Source organism: Solanum dulcamara, chromosome 10 (assembly GCF_947179165.1).
Source record: "Solanum dulcamara chromosome 10, daSolDulc1.2, whole genome shotgun sequence".
Classification (NCBI taxonomy): Eukaryota; Viridiplantae; Streptophyta; class Magnoliopsida; order Solanales; family Solanaceae; genus Solanum; species Solanum dulcamara.
The window spans coordinates 25,653,969-25,673,752 of NC_077246.1; the positions used below are offsets into that span (position 1 = coordinate 25,653,969).

At 33.6% G+C, this 19,784-nt stretch overlaps 1 protein-coding gene across 1 annotated transcript; it reads left to right on the top strand.

The window, feature by feature from the left end:
- Positions 1 to 16,677: 16,677 nt before the first annotated feature.
- LOC129871516 (polygalacturonase-like) lies at positions 16,678 to 19,510 on the top strand. Its single transcript, XM_055946447.1, has 4 exons — positions 16,678 to 17,118; positions 17,810 to 18,099; positions 18,914 to 19,142; positions 19,292 to 19,510. Exons 1-4 carry the CDS (start codon positions 16,678 to 16,680, stop codon positions 19,508 to 19,510), a joined length of 1,179 nt encoding a protein of 392 aa, XP_055802422.1.
- Positions 19,511 to 19,784: the final 274 nt, after the last annotated feature.

The window sequence follows — 19,784 nt, forward strand, 5'->3', positions numbered from 1 at the left end:
AGGCAGGAGTTGGGAAGAGCAAGCAATGCTAGGGTGGCTGATTTTCTTATAAATGGACAATGGAACATCGATATGCTAAATCAATTGGCACCAGCGCAACTAGTTCCTCTTATCACTTCTTCCATACTTCAACTGCAAGGAAACACACCGGACCAGGCCATTTGGAAGCTGAATACCAATGGGAACTTCACATGCTCCTCGGCATGGCAGCTTGTGAGGGAACATAGGACCAAGACACTTTCCGACCATTACACTTGGCACAAAAACATCCCCTTTAAATGCTCTTTTTTGCTGTGGAGGGCTTTTAGAGGCAAGCTGCCAACGGAGGAAAAGATCATTGCATTCGGTCAGGTTTCCACTCCATGCTATTGCTGCCACAGTCCAGGTCCAGACACCATAGAGCACATTTTCAGCACGGGCCACTTCGCTAGGAATATTTGGCGCTACGTCTCTGACTCCCTAGGGATAAAGCATGAAGCCACACCCCTCAAACCTCTTGTTATGAGTTGGTGGCTTCACAAGTACCACACAGAAGCTCACAAACTTATCTTTCACTCCACCCCAATATTTATATGTTGGAATTTGTGGAAGAATAGGTGCGCGAGCAAATACGGGGGAAAGATTTCTAGCCTGGCGAGAGTGAAATTTGCCGTTTTCAAAAACATCTCTAATCTACTTAGAATCGTGTACCCCTATATCCATTGGCCTTCGAACTGGATCCACACTATTTCCTACATAGATAAGTGTGCTCATGAAATGAAGATCACCCAAGTCTCGTGGACTAAACCACAACTCGGTTTCGTTAAGCTGAACACTGACGAAAGCACGTTGGGTAATCCGGGGGCAATTGGGGGGGGGGGTGGCATCTTAAGAGATCATATGGGTAGATTCATCTTTGCCTACGCCATACCGTTAGGGGAGGGAACCAACAATCAAGCCGAACTAGAGGCGGCAGTTTATGGGCTTAAATGGTGCATTCAACAGGGCTTTCAGCACGTTATCCTAGAAGTCGACTCGGAGTTGATCACTAAATGGATCAATCATCAGACGAAACCTCCATGGAGCCTTCACTGGATAACTCATGACCTTGTTGATATTTCCGAATTATTTGTTTTCTTTTCTTGCAAGCATGTATACAGGGAGGCAAACTTCACTGCGGATGCTCTCTCCAAGCACAGTCACACTCTTACCACTCCAGGCCACTACACCACCCTCCAGCAGCTACCTCGGGGTACACGAGGATACTACATGCTAGATAGAGCCGGCCTACCTAGCTTTAGACGGAGAAAGACCAAAAGGATTAAGAAGCCTCCATGATCTACTACTAGTGTTGCAGCATTAGATTGAGCGCCCAATTGCAGTGTTTGTCTCCATGCTATATTTTTAGCCATGTTATTTGATGATCCTCGTTGACGCTAAAATGTATATAGCTTTTATGAGGATTCATCCCCAGTTTTATTTAGATTTTTCCTTTATTTTATGTAAAGGGCGAGTCTCCCTTATTTATGCTTTCCTAGTTTCTGTGTATCGAGAGGAGTCCTCTTCTTTAGGTGCATAGTTTCTAGGTTTCCTTTTCGTGTGTTTGTATCGGGGATGAGTTGGCTGACCTTAGTAGGATGACCGACTTATGAACCACCATAGGATTGGAGGTTAGGTTTATGTCCCCCTCCGTGTATTTTTCTGTTTTATGTATAATAAGGCTTGGGGGTGTGCGGCTCAACCCCTGGCTGTGCACGAGAGGTGGGAGCCTCGTGTAGGGTCTGTTCCCGTAAAAAAAAAAAAAATAAATAAAAAAATAAGAGAATTCCAACAGTATGACGATGCTAAGGACATGTGGTCTACATTAAAAGAAAAGTTTGATCGTACTTTAATTGCCAAGTTAAGGGACCTTACTATTATATATGTTTGATACTTATAAGAAGCGCCCTGATCATACTATGCATAAGAATCTTTGTTATATGTCAAATATGGTGAATGAACTAAAAGATGTCAGTCATGTGTTGGTCGAAGAGCAACAACTCCAAGTTGTGATATGCTCCTTACCTCAAAGATGGGAAAATATGAAAATGCACTTAATCCATAATGTTAGCATTAAAACTATGGAAGATGCTAAGCATAATTTGGAACTCAAGAAAGAATGTCTCAAGATTGATAATACTGCCACAAATGCGTATCTGGCTAGTTCCAATTCAAAATATGGACATGGAAAGAAACGTAAATATGGTGAATATTCTCAAAAGAAGGGGAAAGAAAAAATCTGAAGCAAGCCTAAGACCGATCAACAAGGAGAGAGAAAAATATTTCTGCTCCAAAGAAAAAGAAAAAGGTGAAGATGGTTAATCTTAAGTGATACAATTGTGAGAACAAGGGACATTTTGCTCGTGATTGTCCTGAACCTTCTGATTTTTTAACTGAATCACTTTCCATGTGGATTGTAGACTAAAGAGCCACCGAACATATAGCGACGGAAAGAGATATTTTCGTAGATTATTGACGAATTCTACGAGGATCCAAATGAGTGTATGTAGAAAATAACTCAAAAGAAGAGGTCAAAGGGATTTGTACCTGCAAACTTGAAATGTGAGGTGGCCAAACTCTGTTTCTACACGATGTACTATTTGCTCGTCAATTCGTCGAAATCTAGTCTTTGTCAGAATATTGATTAAGTTAGGATTTAATTTTTTCTTTCATGAATATAGTATGGATGTGTATTTTGCCAAGATAAAATATGGCACTGGTTATTTTTATGATCGATTTTTTTATATTGGATGTCATACAGAGTTCCAGTAATAAGGTTAGTTTTTTCTTATTTGCGTCTTCTAATTATGAGAATGATGTAAACACATGGCATGCCAGACTTGTTCATATTGGTCAGCAAAGAATGAACCGCTTAGCTAAGGAAGGTTTATTTGGCACAATAAATAAAGTAGAATTATTTACTTGTGAATCTTTCCTAACCGGAAAAAACTGCAAGAAACCCATTTGGAAAAGGCACAATAGCTGATACTCAATTGTAATTAATTCATTCTGACATATGTGGTCCAATGAATGTAAGGGAAAGACATGGTGCTATTACTTCATCACTTTTATTAATGATTTTACTCAATTTGGTTATGTATATTTAATTTCTCACAAATGTGAAGCTTTAAGTTACTTCATAAAGTTTATGAACGTAGTTGAGAATCAATTCAATAGAAAAATTAAAGCTCTAAGAATCAATCGAGGAAAAGAATATTTGTCTGATGATTTCAAACGATTATGGGAAATTCAAAGAGAATTAACTACTCCTTATACTCCACAACAAAATGGTCCAAGGGGAGGAAAATGTATCTTTATAAAATACTTTGAATAATCTAAGGGTTATGTGTTCATAGGTGAAAAAATAGTGGCACTGTAACTGAAATTGAGTCATGTGATGTTACATCATAGAGAATGATTTTCCTAAGAAGGGTGAGATAGATCAAGACTTATTTTTAATAAAACTATGGACTAGACCATTTTTGCTGTCGAAGTTCAAATGAATTTGAGTTGGAGCCATTTTAATGATAATGGATCAGTTTCTATTTCTAAAGATACACCATCTGAATCAAATTCTATTGACATTGTTGGTAAAAGTGGGAGTAACTTACCAATTGATAAATCAATTTGTCAATCTCAATCTCGATGAATAAGTCATCCACAAATTCTCGTCATCGACTTGAGATTGAAGGGGAAGGATTTATAGTTACTCCGAATGATGAAGAGCCAAGAAATATAAATAAGGTTCTTACATGCCCGCTAAAGAAAAATGATTAAAAGCAATGGATAAGGAGATGGAGTCAATGAAATCTAACTAAGTGTGGAAATTGATTGATCTAACTATAGGCTGAAAAGCTATTGGAAATAAATTGATTCTCAAAATCAAGCGTAAGGCAAGTGGTAGTATCAAAAGATTCAAAGCTCGCATAGTAGCTAAGGGGTACACACAACAGGAAGAAATTGATTAAGAAGAAATGTTTTCACCTGTTGTACGCTTCAATAAGATTAATTTTTTCTATAGTGGCTAAATTGGATCTTGAATTGCATTAAATGGATGTGAAAATTGCATTTCTCAATGGAGAACTAGAAGAAGAAATCTATATGGAACAACCTGTAGGTTTCGTGGAAAAAGGCAAAGAAAATAAAGTATGTCGACTTCAAAGGTCGATTTATGGCCTTAAACAATCTTCTAGACAATGGTAATTATGTTTTCATAATGCGATCATATTGTATGGATTTTTTATTATTCATGAAGACCATTGTGTGTATATCAACAGATTCAAAGATGATTTTGTGATCATGTGATTGTATGTAGATGACATACTAATAGTTGCAAGTGACATTGATTTTATAAAAGAAATAAAAGAGTGGTTATCATCTACTTTTGAGATGAAAGATATGGGTGAAGCAACATACATTATTGGAGTTGAGCTTTCAAGATATTGTTCGAAGAAATTGTTATCTCTTTCACAAGAACCTTACATTAAGAAAGTTCTTGAACGCTTTAATATGCAAGACTGCAAACCCATAAATACTCCAGTTTCTAAAAGTGAAGCTTTGAAACGAATGATGTGACCTCAGACTCCACATAAGAAGGAACAAATAAGAAAAGTTTCTTATGCCAATGCATTTGAAAGTCTTATGTATGCTATGATGTGTACAAGATCGGATATTTTTATATTGTTGGGTTTGTTAGAAGATATCAATCCGACCCAGGAACATAACATCAGAAAGCAGTTAAATATTAAGGTATCTTAAAAGTACAGTCGATTATTCCTTATGTTATCAAGGAAATGATTTGCAACTCAAAGACTACACTAATGTTGAATGAGGAGCAGATTTAGATGAAAGAAAATCCACCTCTGGATATGCATTATTTCTTGACAATGGTGCCATATCATGGAGTAGCAAGAAGCAGTCATGCATAGCCTTGTCTACTATGAAGGCTGAATTTGTAGCACTTTCATCTGCTGTGCAAGAACTTGTTTGCCTTAAGCATTTTCTAGTTCACGTGGGTGTGTATAACAATGTTGTTGAGCCTGTCATAATTAGTTGTGATAGTCAGGATGCAATAGCCTAAATAAAAAATCCAAAGTACCATGGAAAGACGAAACATATTGACATAAAGTACAATTTTGTAAGAGACATGATAGTACAAAAGAAATGAATGTGAAATACATATCTACGCATCAAATGATAGCAGATCTCTTAACGAAACTCATAGCATGTGATGTTTATGAGATACATGTAAAGTCAATGGGTTTACGTTGATGCTGATGTATTTACATTTTATTTTTCCCATTCATGTTCATGTAAATTCACATTATTGAAGTTAATGTTGATTTGTGCCTAATTTCCATTCTTGTTGGTTCATATACATATATTGTTTTATGTTGTGTATGTAATATTTTTGAGAATAAAAAGTATGTCAAACAGAAAAAAAAAATTGGCCTATTCGCATAGGGAATCACCTCTATTATTTAAATGACAAGTAGAGATGAGACAATTTAAATTGATTATTGTCAGATGTGGTGATAATAGAGAGCCGGAAATTTATAATTAAAATGTCGTTTGTTAGTTTGTGTTTAATCATATGGGATTAAAAGTGAGTTAGCCTGTTTCGAATGCCAGATGTGAGTTCTGAAGAATAAAATATTGAGTAAATTTGTGAACTCAAAGTTAGACATGAGTTGTCTAAATTATCATCTGCACAGTATTTATTAATGAAAGACATATGCTCCATGGAGAAGGAGTTAGTACTGTGATACATGTTTCATACCATGTATGCATATAGTGACCCATAAGGTCGATACAAGTTTAGTATCTACTTGCTATCGTGTGAAACCCTGAAAATTATAATTTTCACATTGTATCCTCGTGACTTTAATCAATTTCTTGAGATTCAATTTGGTGTTTGCTATCTTATTATGTTGCCAAGAGATCATGTTTGATTCGGTCTGGCAGGACATTACTAGAAAAGCATATCACGTTGAGATTAAGAGATTCATGAGATGAGGAAGATCATAAGTATTATCATATTATTTGTGTTCATTGATCGGTCCTTTATGTTTGTCTACGAGACAAGAACATAATGATGAACTCAAATTTAAGAAAAAGAGATGATGAGAAATATAATGTGATAAATGATCTAGGGTATTGCATACTATAATCTACTCTAAGTTTCATTGTTCAAGATGCTATATATTCCTAATAGATGTATAACAACGAAGTCTAAAAGTATGCATTGGTCACACGATCTAGTCGTCAAATATGAATGTTATAAAATAGGAACGAGAATTGACTCACTATGTGTGAGTGGGAAATGAAAGAATTAGATTCGAGGCACCCATGTGGGTCAATTCGATTCCATTTAAATAAGGAAAGAGACACAACTATTCAGAATATTTCTGAAAAGTTATATCCCTTTACAATAAATAAAAGAGAAGAGACACAACTATTCAGAATGTTTCTGAAAAGTTGTGTCCTTTTATATCTATATAAGGGCAGTCTTAACAAAAAAGAAAAAAAGTTTTTTTCTTATTTTTCTTCCTTCTTCCTTCTCTGAATCCTGAAAGTTCAAAAAGAACAGACTTCTATAACAAGTACGCGATTATAGACTGTGACTTTTATATGGTGTAGTTAGTCTTTGAATGTGATTACACTATTAGACTAGTGAAATAAATTCAATGATCCTACAAACTATATGTTTGAGTAGATTCTTCAGTAATAGTTAATGATACAAATACAAATGGTAACAATCAATTATACAAATACAAATGGTAACAATCAATTATACAAATACAAATGGTAATACAAAAATACACATGGTAATACATAAATATAATATACACGGCAACAAATGAATAAAAGTATAATTTGTTATGAATTACAACAAAGATATAATTATATTTATTGATACAATTGTATTCGTGGATTTTCATGACTCAAAATCATATCATGATTACGCCTACCATAAACCCCCCAATAGGCAAGCGCCAACTACAAGCGATAAATATATCTTAAGATGAAACTATGTTGAAGCAATAATAAGAAGAAGAGGGGCTCATAATATAGATATGTATATACGATACAAAATATACAAAAATAGACCGATAAAAATTATACACAAGAATCTACCCCGGACTTGATGTCACTAGTACAAGAGCGTCTATGTACAAAAATGACTATATATATCAGATTTTTCTAATCAAAATATAAAATACATAGACAGTATAAAAAGAGAGAAAGCACCAAGTCTTTGGACGCCAAGAGCTCACAAATTTCCAAATCAGTGGCGGCTATGGGAGATGAACTCAGCGAGGGTGGCTCGTACTAGGAGTTGCATTAGAAAAAGATGTAGAAGTGTAGTATGAGTACCAAAATACAAGGTAATCAGTAGGCATCATAGGTTTATTGAGCTCAGATAGAAACTATATAAACAACGAGGAATGATAGTGATAACACTACAATTTAGTAGCTAAGAAGAGGTATAAAAGGCACTAATGACAGTGAAGATAATAATAATAAGCACGTGTCAACCAATACAAGACAGTCACAATCAAAATGATAAAACAAGATGATGCAATGCAAATGTCGCCACTGCATAAAAGTACAAGTCCGACAAAGTTCCTCGAGTTGTCTAAAATGATCCCTCGGACTTGAAAACTAATGAAATGCAATAAATATAACTTGGAATAGTTCCTCGGGCCACCCCTAAGTGTCTTCTCGATCTTATAAATAAAACTTAAAACTCCTTCTTTGTTCAAAATTCTAACAAACTTTAGTGTTTTTCCTTAAAATATTCAGACCTTGAAAGTAAAACTGGTGAGTTTAAAATAAATATCTATTTGGAACAAAAAAGCTCAGAAAATGATATACTTTCTTTCAAAATAAATCAGTATCATGCTCTCTCGGAGCCCAAACAAGTAGAAATTATAATAAAATCATTTAAGTTTCTCAGTTACACCTTCTCTCATGTCTGGTTCAAAACAAGTCAAATGCAGATATTGTGCGCACGAATGCATATCAAACATATTCAATCCATTCTGAATTCAATCATATCACACAAATAACTAGGTAGACACCTATCATAGTATAGTCGTACTAACCTGGAACTCCAACGAGTCGAAGTTCAAGGCCTCAAGCTCACAAACTGATAATAATGAAGTAAAAGCTCAAACAAATTAAAGAAAAGGTACATAGTCATACCAAAGCAACCAAAGTGTATAAACCTAAGTTTCAAGCCACCTAGAAAAATTCTAAGGATTGTTTATAACCAACCAATACTAAGGTTAATCCTAATCTAAGGCTTCATGGCTAAGAAGCTAGGCTAATATACTGAAAATGGACAAAATAGAACTAAGGATCATACAAATCTAAAATCTCATCCTAAAACCTTCCTAACAATCAATGTTTCTCAATTTATATAGAATCTAACTAAGCCAAATCTAAAAAGGAAAAAACTATAACCTACCTCAAGGCCGAAACTACACTCAAATCTCTATTCATGAGATTTTTCCTTCCAAGAAGCTTCCAAACAATATCACTCTATCAAATTAGCGATGAAGACGTCAACTCTAGTGAAATAATATCCAAATTGCTATAAATTGATTCGAACCAAAAAATTGGGTTAAAATAAGATCATGGGACCCACAAAATTGATTCTTTCACAAGGTTTCAAACAAATCAAGGAAATTATGCTCGAAAAACAAGCACAATCTGAGCATCGATCAAACTCAAAATAGTCCCACCAAAAGAAAGCTCAAGAATGATTAAAAAAATGGAAATTAAGAAGAAAATAGAGGGAACAATAAAACTAACAGAATATTTACAACCCACAATACCTTCTCATACGATCAACTAACAAATCCCAATAATTCCCAACTGATTTCTACCTAAATTTGAGGTTTAAATTGCCTAAAACAAAGTTATTCTCGAGAAAATTCATATTGAAATTGTGATAAACTAATATATAACTACACATAGTTATTCATCGCGATCTTGTGACATATAAGGTTGAAATTGCAATTTATAACCATTTACTGGGTCCACTGGCCCTTTATCGCAATCATGATGGTCAATGGTCATGATTCCATTGACCAAGAATGTTGGTCTTCACAATCATTGTGCCAAGCTCGCAATCGCAAAGACCATTTTCAGTGGTCTTCATGATCACGGCTCCAAGCACATGAATGCACTGAACAATGTTGGTGGCACCAAAAACAATTGCATCAACTTAACTTGAAATTGAGAAAATGTCTCGATGAGGGCTTAAGATTCGTTCGGGACACTATGCACACAAATAAACTATGCTACTCTGACAAAAATGGCATTCCAAACTTAAAGAAATTAATAAAACAACTAATGAAGGTTGTCTTGATAAAATGTTGACCCAATTCAATACTACACAAAGCAACAAAAACATCAATTGATAAATTCCACAAAATCATCTTGATAATTTTGGGATCCGAACCAAAGGTCATTCTAGAAAAACTTAATATTTTAGAGATCACTGCACTAATGGAAATATCAGCCGAGCATATTTACCAAGAATGTTGATCGAAGGAAATCCTTTGCTAAGTGTTCAAAAAATCTCGCCTAATGGTTCAAACTCAAGGTGAAGTCCTTGGGATCGGAACCAACTACCCTACTAACCCTAAAATAGACCTTTAGGAGATGAAGGAACTGACAGAAATCTCATACAACATCAGATTCTCCAAATGTTGACAAAAGTCAACTTTTTCACCATAAAATCCCCAAAAGTGGATAAACTCATCTAAAACTCTCTCGATCACCTTTGGAAGCATGCCATCTATCCCAACACATCACAAATAGTGCACAGAAGCTATGAGAAGGGGAAAAATAGTAATATCACATAAAAGCAAGCACCATGAGGGTCATTACAACATCCACTAGTAAAAAAAATTTCGTCCTTATAAAGAAAAGGAAGCACCTGAAGGCTCAAAAAGGTGAAAATATCAGGTCCACATATCAAGTTTGGCCTTCCAAGTAGCCTCCTCAATCGGATGATGCCTCAACTAGACCTTCATCTACGGAATTTTCTTAGACCTCAACTTCCTAACTTGCATTTCTAAAATAGCCTCAGGCTCCTCCTTGAAATCTAAGGACTCATCTAGTTGAATCGAATCCCACTAAAGTATGTAAGACTTATCTGGAATATACTGTATCAATATTGAGACATGAAAATTGGGGTGAACTCCCAAAAGGATGGGAGGTAGGCTAACTCAAAATCCACTTCTCAAATTTGCCTCAAAATCTCAAAAGGGACAATGAACCTAGGTCTAAGCATGTCCTTCCTCCCGAATCTCATCACTTCTTTCATGGAAAATAGTTGCAAAAACACAAGGTCACCAACCATGAACTCCAAGGACCACACCATCAAATTAATATAGATCTTCTGCCTACTCTAGCCAGTACGGAGCAACTTTTGGATCACACAAATGCTATCCATAGAATCACACAACAAGTATGTGCCCCACGACCTAACCTCAAAAGCATCAAACTAGCACACCAAAGACCAAAACTTCCTACCATACGATGCTTTGAATGGAGCCATCTTAATACTCAAATGAAAGTTATTATTATATGCAAACTCTGCCAATGCTAAGTGCTGGTCCCACTGGCCTCTGAAATCATTGAAATGGGCTCAAAGCATTTCCTTCAAAACCTGAATAATCCTCTCAGAATGACCTTCAATCTATGGATTAAAAGATGTGCTAAGCTCAACTTAGGTACCCAACTCTCTCTAAATAGACTCAAAAAATATGAAGTGAACTAAATACCATAATCCAAAATGATGTACACTGGCACCCTGCAAATAGAAAGTTAGTCTCAAGGGGGTGTATCTACCATATTGTTTGATTTAGAGAAGATAGTGTGGAGACACCATCCATTCAGTCAATTCTAGTTGTAAACGAGTTTTTTGAGGTCTTTCCTAATGATTTGCTTGGAGTCCCTCCCGACCAAGAAATAGACTTTGGAATAGATGTTATTTATGATACTCAACCTATTTTTATCCCTCTATACATAATGACTCCGCCGATTTAAAAGAGTTAAAGGAGAAATTAAAAGATCTTCTGGATAAGGGATTCATTAGGCTGAGTGTCTCACCTTGGGGCGCTCCTATCCTATTTGTGAAAAAAATATGATTCCCTTAGAATATGTATTTACTACCACCAGTTGAACAAGGTCACAATAAAGAATAAGTATCCTCTTTTCAAAATTGATGACCTGTTTGACCAACTTGAGGGTGCCATTTATTTCTCTAAGATAGACCTTAAATCATGTCATCAGTTAAAAGTGAGAGAAAGTGACATTTCGAAGACAACTTTCAGAACCAGATATGATCGCTATGAGTTTCTTGTCATGTCTTCTGGTTTGACTAACATTCTTGTAGTATTCATGGACCTTAGTGTTCAAGAGGTATCTAGATATGTTTGTTATCATGTTTATCAATGACATTCTAATCTATTCTAGAAGCGTAGAGGAGTATGCCAACCATCTCAAAAGTTTTCTCCAAACTCACAATGATAAGGAATTGTATGCAAATTTTTCTAAGTGTAATTTTTTGCTTGCATCTGCGGCATCTGACGTTTTGGGACTAATTTATATCCCTTATCAGTACCCTATGTGCCTTTTCTCTCTTTAACACTTTGAATATTTTGAGAGCAAGAATTGGAGAAAAGAAAGCTTGGTTTCAAGCATTTCAACCAAGTTCTTCAAGATTCACTTAGATAATCGTCATTCTAGGTATGTAAGGCTAATCATAGCATTGGATTAAGTTTGTCTTTGTGCCCTACATCTTGTTTAAGTGAGTATGAGTTCAAGTCTAAGTTTTCGAACGAGTTATGATTCCTATTATTGAGTCCTATGTATGTTTAAAGATATCGTACCTATTCATGTAATTTTATTTCTTGAATTGTTGTTCATGCCTAGTTTCACATGAAATCTAATTATTGATAACTTGATTTAAAGCCTTTGTGAAATTATTTTATGCATTGAGTTTGCATATCAAAGTACTTTCATGAACACCTTTAAGATTTCATTGAAGAAGAGTTTTAAAGAGTACAAATTGTTCTAATTGCATCATTTTGCATTATGAAAAGAGATACGATTTTGAAAAGAGAATAAATAATTTTCAGAAAGTGTTTCGGTAAAGTAAAAAAAAATAAAGATCAGTTTTTCCTAAAGATGAGCTTTTGAGTATTAACTCAACTCATATATTATATGAGCATTATTAATATTTCTTTTTATTAAAAATAGCATTGAGCACCGATATGGGTAAGAGTTCATATAACTCAAAGCTCCACAAACTATATAATCAGCGTAGGATAGGATTGTACCGCAATATGGGCGACTCCTCACTGCCTCTGAGAAGTCCTATTATATGAATCCATATATTAAAGTTATTTTTCTATATCCCTGTAAGGTATAGGATGGTTCTGGCAATATAGGCAGGACATTGCATCATTGCTTGTCACATTAGGAATGATTGTCGGTTAGAGAAACTCCCCAATAAACTAAAGTATGCTATTTTAATATTTTTACTTCTATTACATATTTCATTGTAAAGTTTTACTGTTTTTACCTCATGTTATGTATCTTTCTTAATCGAGTTACGTTCAGTCTTTTATGTTCAAGTATTTGTTTTATTCAGCTAGTTTACATACTGTACATTCTATATACCGACGTCATTCGACGTTGCATCTTTTTATGATGCAGATAAATACATTCAAAATTATTAACAGGCGCATTGTTGAGATCATCCATCCATTAACTTTGGTGAGACCCTTTGCTCCGAAGGACTCTTTATAGCTATATGACTATTTTAGTATTAGTAGTCGTTGGAATTTTGAGGTAGCCAGAGCTCTTATCTCGGCACCCATCATCAGTTTTAGAGGCTTCATGGACATAGTTAGAGAGTCAGTTTAATGTCATCTTTCTAGACGTTTTGAAACACTTTTTAGTATTATGTGGATTACTTTCATACAAGGGTTTTAAATTCTTTTTAAAGTATTAATTGCTCATCTATTTTAGCTTATGCAAAGTTACATTGAATTATCTGATCATAGTTATTCAAGCCAAGGGTTCGCTTGGGATCAACAATGATTTACGAGTGTCGGCCACATCTGGGGTATAGACTCGGGACTTGACAAAAAAGCCCTTGGGTTTACTCTTGCTAGCTGGGCGGTGCCCCCAAATGTTTTCTAGCTAGCTAGGTAGCCCTTTTTAGGGTGCATATGGTTAGATGTTACTGATGGTTACCGATGATATTGTGGATTTTTTCTATAGACTTGCATTCATACGCATCTTCTATCACCAGTATAATTATTTATTGTTTGGCACCTCTGATTTTATGGGAACCAGGGGTTATGTTTGTTATTGTTTGTACCTTCCGGTGGTATGGGTGTCCGGTTGGTTATTGTTTGACTATACTTGTGTTTATCTTGTGCTGCATTGATAGTTGATTGGTCATTTGGCTTATTCTTGACTTGTTGATGGTGTTGCCTGTTAGGTTGAGTTGGATATGTTCTTAGGTGGTTATATGGTTAGTGGTGATCGTTGACATTCTTTCCTTGTTTAATTGACTCTTGTGGTACTTAGTTGTTGTGAGTACGTTGTTGGACTTGCACTTCTACGTACATTTTTTGACTCGTTTTCTTTACTTTGTGTGATTCTATTTCTTCATTCTCATTAACAATACTTGCTGCTCCTTCATTTTTACTACTTGCTCTATCTTATTATATCTTATGTGTAGTTATTTGTGTTGTACTTACCTTATTTATATATTGTTCATACTTGCTTTATATGTAGAGCTTAGGCCGCCTATGCCTATTGAATACCATTTGTTTGGTATTCATGCTACACTTCTCCACCCTGCAGATCATAGTACGGGTTATCACCGGTGATTTTGATTTTATGCGGAGCAGCTTGGGTTTGGAGATTTGATAAGCTCTCGATGTTCGGAGTTGTCGATTTCCATCTATTATGACCTAGGATTAGTCTTTACTTTGCTTTCGAAAGATAGTTTATATTTATATTTGTATTTGTAAAAGCCTTGTACTTTGCTTTTGATTAGATGTTCGATTACTGACTGATGCGACGTCTTGGGAATAGTTTCTTGTATATATTTCTATTGATTTCTCTGTCCTCTTATGGCTATTGTTCTCTATCTCCTTTTTTATTTATTTTTTGCTTGATAACCCATTGCTTCTGGTTCGGGCTATGGGTTATGCTTACCTACTGGTGGGTTGTAGTAGGTTCCATAATAACCTGAGAAATCGGATCATGATAGTAGTGTATATGTAATGTATCGATATTGTATAAATAATTATTTTGTGTATATGTAATGTATCGATATTGTATAAATAATTATTTTGTGTATATGTAATGTATCGATATTGTATAAATCGTGCATAAACATGTATCAATATCGTATAAATGGTATATAAATATGTATATATAATGTACAAATAATTATGTAGTGTATATGTATTATATCGATGTTGTATAAATGTATATAATCGTTTATGGAATTATACAAACAATTATGTATTGTATCGATATTTATTGACTATCATCCATTCTCACCTTAATAAATAAAAAATAATAAAATGATATAAATATTCATTTTTCCCCAAAAAAGTGAAACAATTAGAAAAGGAAAAAAGTGTTTTTTTTAAAAAAAGAGCAACAAAAAAATATAAACAACAAAAAAGTTTTTTTAATTGTGTTATTTAGCCACGGTCTAATTGTAGCTAAAAAGCGATAAATCGTGACTAATGTATTAACTACATTAAATATGACCCTTTTATTCGAATTGAGCCATTTTGGATAATTTTGTAAAGTTGGATTTGAAAAGTGGTAAACAGATATCATAAATTGGCACCTGATGTAATTTTCCCTAAAACTATTCAAATATGAAGAGGTCTTGAGGACATTCCATGTCAAATTAGAAAACAATCAAGTATATATCTGGTATCCTATTTTTAAGCAACAAGGAAATTAAAGAACACATAAAGTTCACATATAATTGTGTACGGTGCAACTTATCCGCTGAAGACTGCAACTATAACTCTTACATCTAAGCAACTTGAATTTGCTTTTCCATATTGTAATCCAATTTTACTTAGAAAATTATATATGCAAAAAGAGGGAGATGTCAGTTTTGAGAGAGACAGAGATCATGTGAATTAAGTGGTTATTTGACTATATTTGTCATAACGTTATTTCATCTATACTGTGGTTTAGTGATTTTGTTTCTTGCCTTTGACCATAAGGATGGTTGGGGGCAGGGGAGGACGCGCTCGCACCACTAAATTTAACTAAATTTGTATATGATAAATAATGAGAGAAAACAAATAACACGTAAAAAAAGAAAGTGGCATCGCTTTGATTCTAGAATTTTGAGGTTGCAGGCCATGTCACTATTTTACGGGAGGTGAAGTGTCAAAAACACATTTAAATTATTATTTTTTTTAGTTTTATATCTTAATTATTGAAAGTGTGACTATCACTCATTAATTTTAAAAAATGTATAATTATAACAATAATTAAATGTAAGAAATTTCTTTAAGGTCAACTTTATGCCGCCCATTCCGTTGAGCTGCCCCGATGTATAAGTAGCAATCCCCGAAACAATTGTTAGAATATAAAGTCAGCTCGCAGCCCAATAATAAACAGAATGAGACTCTAGGAAAAAAAAAACTATAAGCAAGTATTGATAACTTTGCTTCTAACAAAGCTTGGATTTTCCAGTTTTCAAGTTATGAGATAACATAGCTTGGTCATCGGGCAAAAAACATGATTATTACCTAGTAAAAAGACATACTTTGACCATAAAGCATTTTCCTGCACGATTCTTCTAATTAATTCATTTGCATGAGTGATATATTGGCATAATGTTAAAAGTTATCACTATGTAACAAGGAGGTCATGTATTTAAGTATGCGGAAATAATTTTTTATTGAAATATAAGATAATGTTGCGAACATAAAATTCAACGTGATTTTATCCTTTCCATGCTCGTGCATTGTTACGAGTGATAGTTGCAACATGCAGATTCATATAAACCTAATAATTTTAAAATCAAATTCATAAAATTCAAATCGTGAATTCGCACATATAGTTAAAATTTATTTGGATGAGTAACATATTTGTATCCACAAACTTGTTAGCATTCCCTTTATTTCTCCGTTGCTTTTTTGAGTGTTTCCGGTTTCATAATTAAAGCCGTCAAATAAAAGCCGTACTCAAACATAAACATTGAACCAATATTTGACCAAGTATTTATTTATTTAGCACATGTAAGATACGTTGGTTTTCATGCACATAATTTCTTTATAAACTTTGAAGCAAGCATTCTTATTTGCTTATTAACCAAAACAAATCCCAAATAACTTGTAATAATATATTATATACAATATTATTATATCGACGTACGACTTTTATTATTATTATTATATTGTTTTTTTTACTTACACTTTTCGATTCATTCATGCATTTCTACAATCATTGCCTCAATTACATACAATAATAAATGCAAGAAAGACATCTCAATTTTTCTAAACTCTATAAATACCATGATTAGTTATCCATTTTTCCCAACATCAAAGTATATCATCTTTCATTTTACTCAACATGGCTAAGCTTATAATGTCTTTCATTATTGTCGTCTTTTCTTTTATAGTTTTATTCATGGAATTATCAAATGCAGCAACAACCTACAATGTGTTAACCTTTGGTGCAAAACCAAATGGCGAAACTGATACAACTCAGGCATTTCTAAAGGCATGGGGAGTTGCATGCAGCTCAGTTGAAGCGGCGACGATTTACGTACCCAAGGGACGTTATCTAATAAAATCAGCAACATTTAGGGGTCCATGTAAAAATAGAATTACTGTAAAGATTGATGGAACTCTTGTTGCACCATTGGATTATTGGGCCATTGGCAACTCTGGCTACTGGCTTTTGTTTATTCAGGTTAATGGAATTTCAGTTATTGGTGGAAATATTGATGCTAAAGGAGATGCTTTTTGGGCTTGCAGGAACTCAGGAAACAATTGTCCAGTTGGAGCTAGGGTATGTTTCTAGTTAATAGCTACTCATGAATATTAGTAATTATTCTCAGTTATAATAGACTAAACCAAATTATATATTTATATGTGCAAAAAGTATCAAAAGTGTAATTTTAAATGTGCGGTGATAAGAGTTCTACGTGATAAATGAGGGGTGGCCGATCAGCCTCCAAATTACAAGTCATGTCAATAAAAAAAGACAATTTGATACATTCTGCATATCTTTAATTTAAAATTACAAGATTAAAAAAATATATCTTTTTAAAAATTCATGTCAAATCAAAATCAAACAAACAAATTGAAACAAAAGGAGTATTACAAATTACAATAGTAACTTTTCTTCGTTAGGGATAATCTTCTTCCATTCATGAAAAATCGTTCTTTTTTTGTTTGAGGGGTGACAGTTATAGTCGTGGGGATGGTAGAAGAAGAAGTTGAAAAGATCAAACCTTCATGTTGTTGTTTTAATAGAAAAAAAATACTGAGGTTTTTACATTTTAAAAAACTCCCTATTTCTAGATTCATTTTCTTGTACATTATTCCTAACCTTTGTATTTGACACCATTTGAAATGGACATAAAAGACATATATATTGTCCTCTTATATTAAATATCTCAATCCATTTTTATTTAATATAACAAATGTGAAATATGATTACATTATCCTAATTTGTGTTATGTGAAAATTAAGTGCAGTCGATAACCTTCAATTGGGCTAATGATGTTGTGATAAGTGGGTTACTATCAATCAACAGCCAGTTAACACACCTTGTGATCAATAGCTGCAACAATGTAATGGTTCGAAATGTAAAAATAATAGCCCCAGACCAAAGCCCAAACACAGATGGCATTCATGTTCAATCATCAACAGGTGTTACTATCATAGGTTGTAGAATCAAAACTGGAGATGATTGTATATCTATTGGTCCTGGTACAACAAATCTTTGGATGGAGAAAATTCTATGTGGACCTGGACATGGTATTAGGTAACTACTTCATCTTACTATCATGACAACAACATATATCTATATATATATATATATATATATATATATATACCTTTTCATGTGTAAGCCTATTTCTTTTTTATATAGGAAATAAAGCATGTAATTTTTTTTATAATGGGATGATTATGGGATTCGACCAAGGATTTCTGCCTGCTACTTTGGATATATATTGATTGTATATTTAAAATAAAATTATGTTTATATAAATTAAACTACATAGAAAAACTAAATCAAAATCTTCCATAATCACTATAAATTTATAAAATGTGTGATAAATAGTAGTAATAATTGAGCGATGGTGTGACTACTAACCTTCACTAGTTCAAGAGAAGGACTAGGGATGTCACTTGGCTACATGGATATGATCTTCCAATAAATTAAAGAGGAAAGTGTTATCTCGATTATGTTTACTCTTTACTTGTCAACTATATTAAAATATATTTTTACTTTTACTTGTCATCTTTAGCATATTAAGATAAAAATATATATTTTTTCATACTTTACCCTTAGAATTAATTAGTCATTCTCCAAATCATTTACTAATATCTAAGATTATATATCAATTAATATGGATATCTGGTAAAAGAGAGAGTTATTCATAGTTCATAGTGGACAAGTAGAAGTGAAGAGAGAGAGTTATTCATAGTTCATTTTTGTCGTTTCACCCAAAATCATTAGACGTAAGGTGAGCACAATATATGTAGACAAAAGTTGCTTGACAAAGTATAGAGTATAATACTTAATTAGACACATAATTTTATATGAGGACATTGTATTGTTTTGTGTATTGCAGCATTGGAAGTCTAGGAAGGGATTATGAAGAAGATGGGGTACAGAATGTGACATTAGCTTACTCAATATTCACAGGATCTGATAATGGATTAAGAATAAAATCTTGGGCAAGACCCACCACCAGTTTTGTCAAAAACATTAATTATCGTAACATAGTCATGAAGTACGTCGATAATCCAATCATCATTGATCAGAATTATTGCCCAAATAGCCAAGATTGTCCAGGACAGGTAACACTTGTGATCAATCCTCTTTAAGAAAAATGTAATTTGCACTACTTTTTCACCTTTAAAGTTTACAAGTATTGATCATTTTCATTATTTGTTGTGCTAGCTGATGGAGGAAATAATGAATCCAAGTTGTAATTTCATTTTTGCAGACTTCTGGTGTAAAGATTAGTGAAGTGACATACAAAAATATACAAGGGACGTCGACAACTGAAGTTGCTATGAACTTCGACTGCAGCCCTAGCAATCCATGCCAAGGAATCCAGATACAAGACATAAAGCTCACTTATATGAACAAAAAGGCAAAATCATTTTGCAACAACGTTCAAGGAATTAAAAAAGGACTCATTTTGCCTGATACTTGTATATGAATATACTTTTCATTACCATGTATATTTATTTCTTTATACTAGTTAAGTGTACGTGTTTTGTATATGTGTATCGCGTTAATTAATAATAAATATATATAAAAAATAAATTATTGCGTCTACGTTATATCATTAAGTACAATTTTTTTTTAAATAACATAAAATTTTTAAGATAAAAAGTATACTTAAAGAGGAGAATGATAACTCACCATCACACTATCGATTAAAGAGCAAAATTGAACATTATATGTGGTATATAAATTGATATATTTACCTT

Excerpts from the sequence above, each read along its gene's own strand:
- LOC129871516 (XM_055946447.1), top strand. The coding sequence starts at position 16,678 with ATGGCTAAGCTTATAATGTCTTTCATTATTGTCGTCTTTTCTTTTATA. Across the intron at positions 17,119-17,809 it reads ATTGTCCAGTTGGAGCTAGG|TCGATAACCTTCAATTGGGC; the intron begins GTATGTTTCTAG and ends AATTAAGTGCAG. Across the intron at positions 19,143-19,291 it reads GCCAAGATTGTCCAGGACAG|ACTTCTGGTGTAAAGATTAG; the intron begins GTAACACTTGTG and ends TCATTTTTGCAG.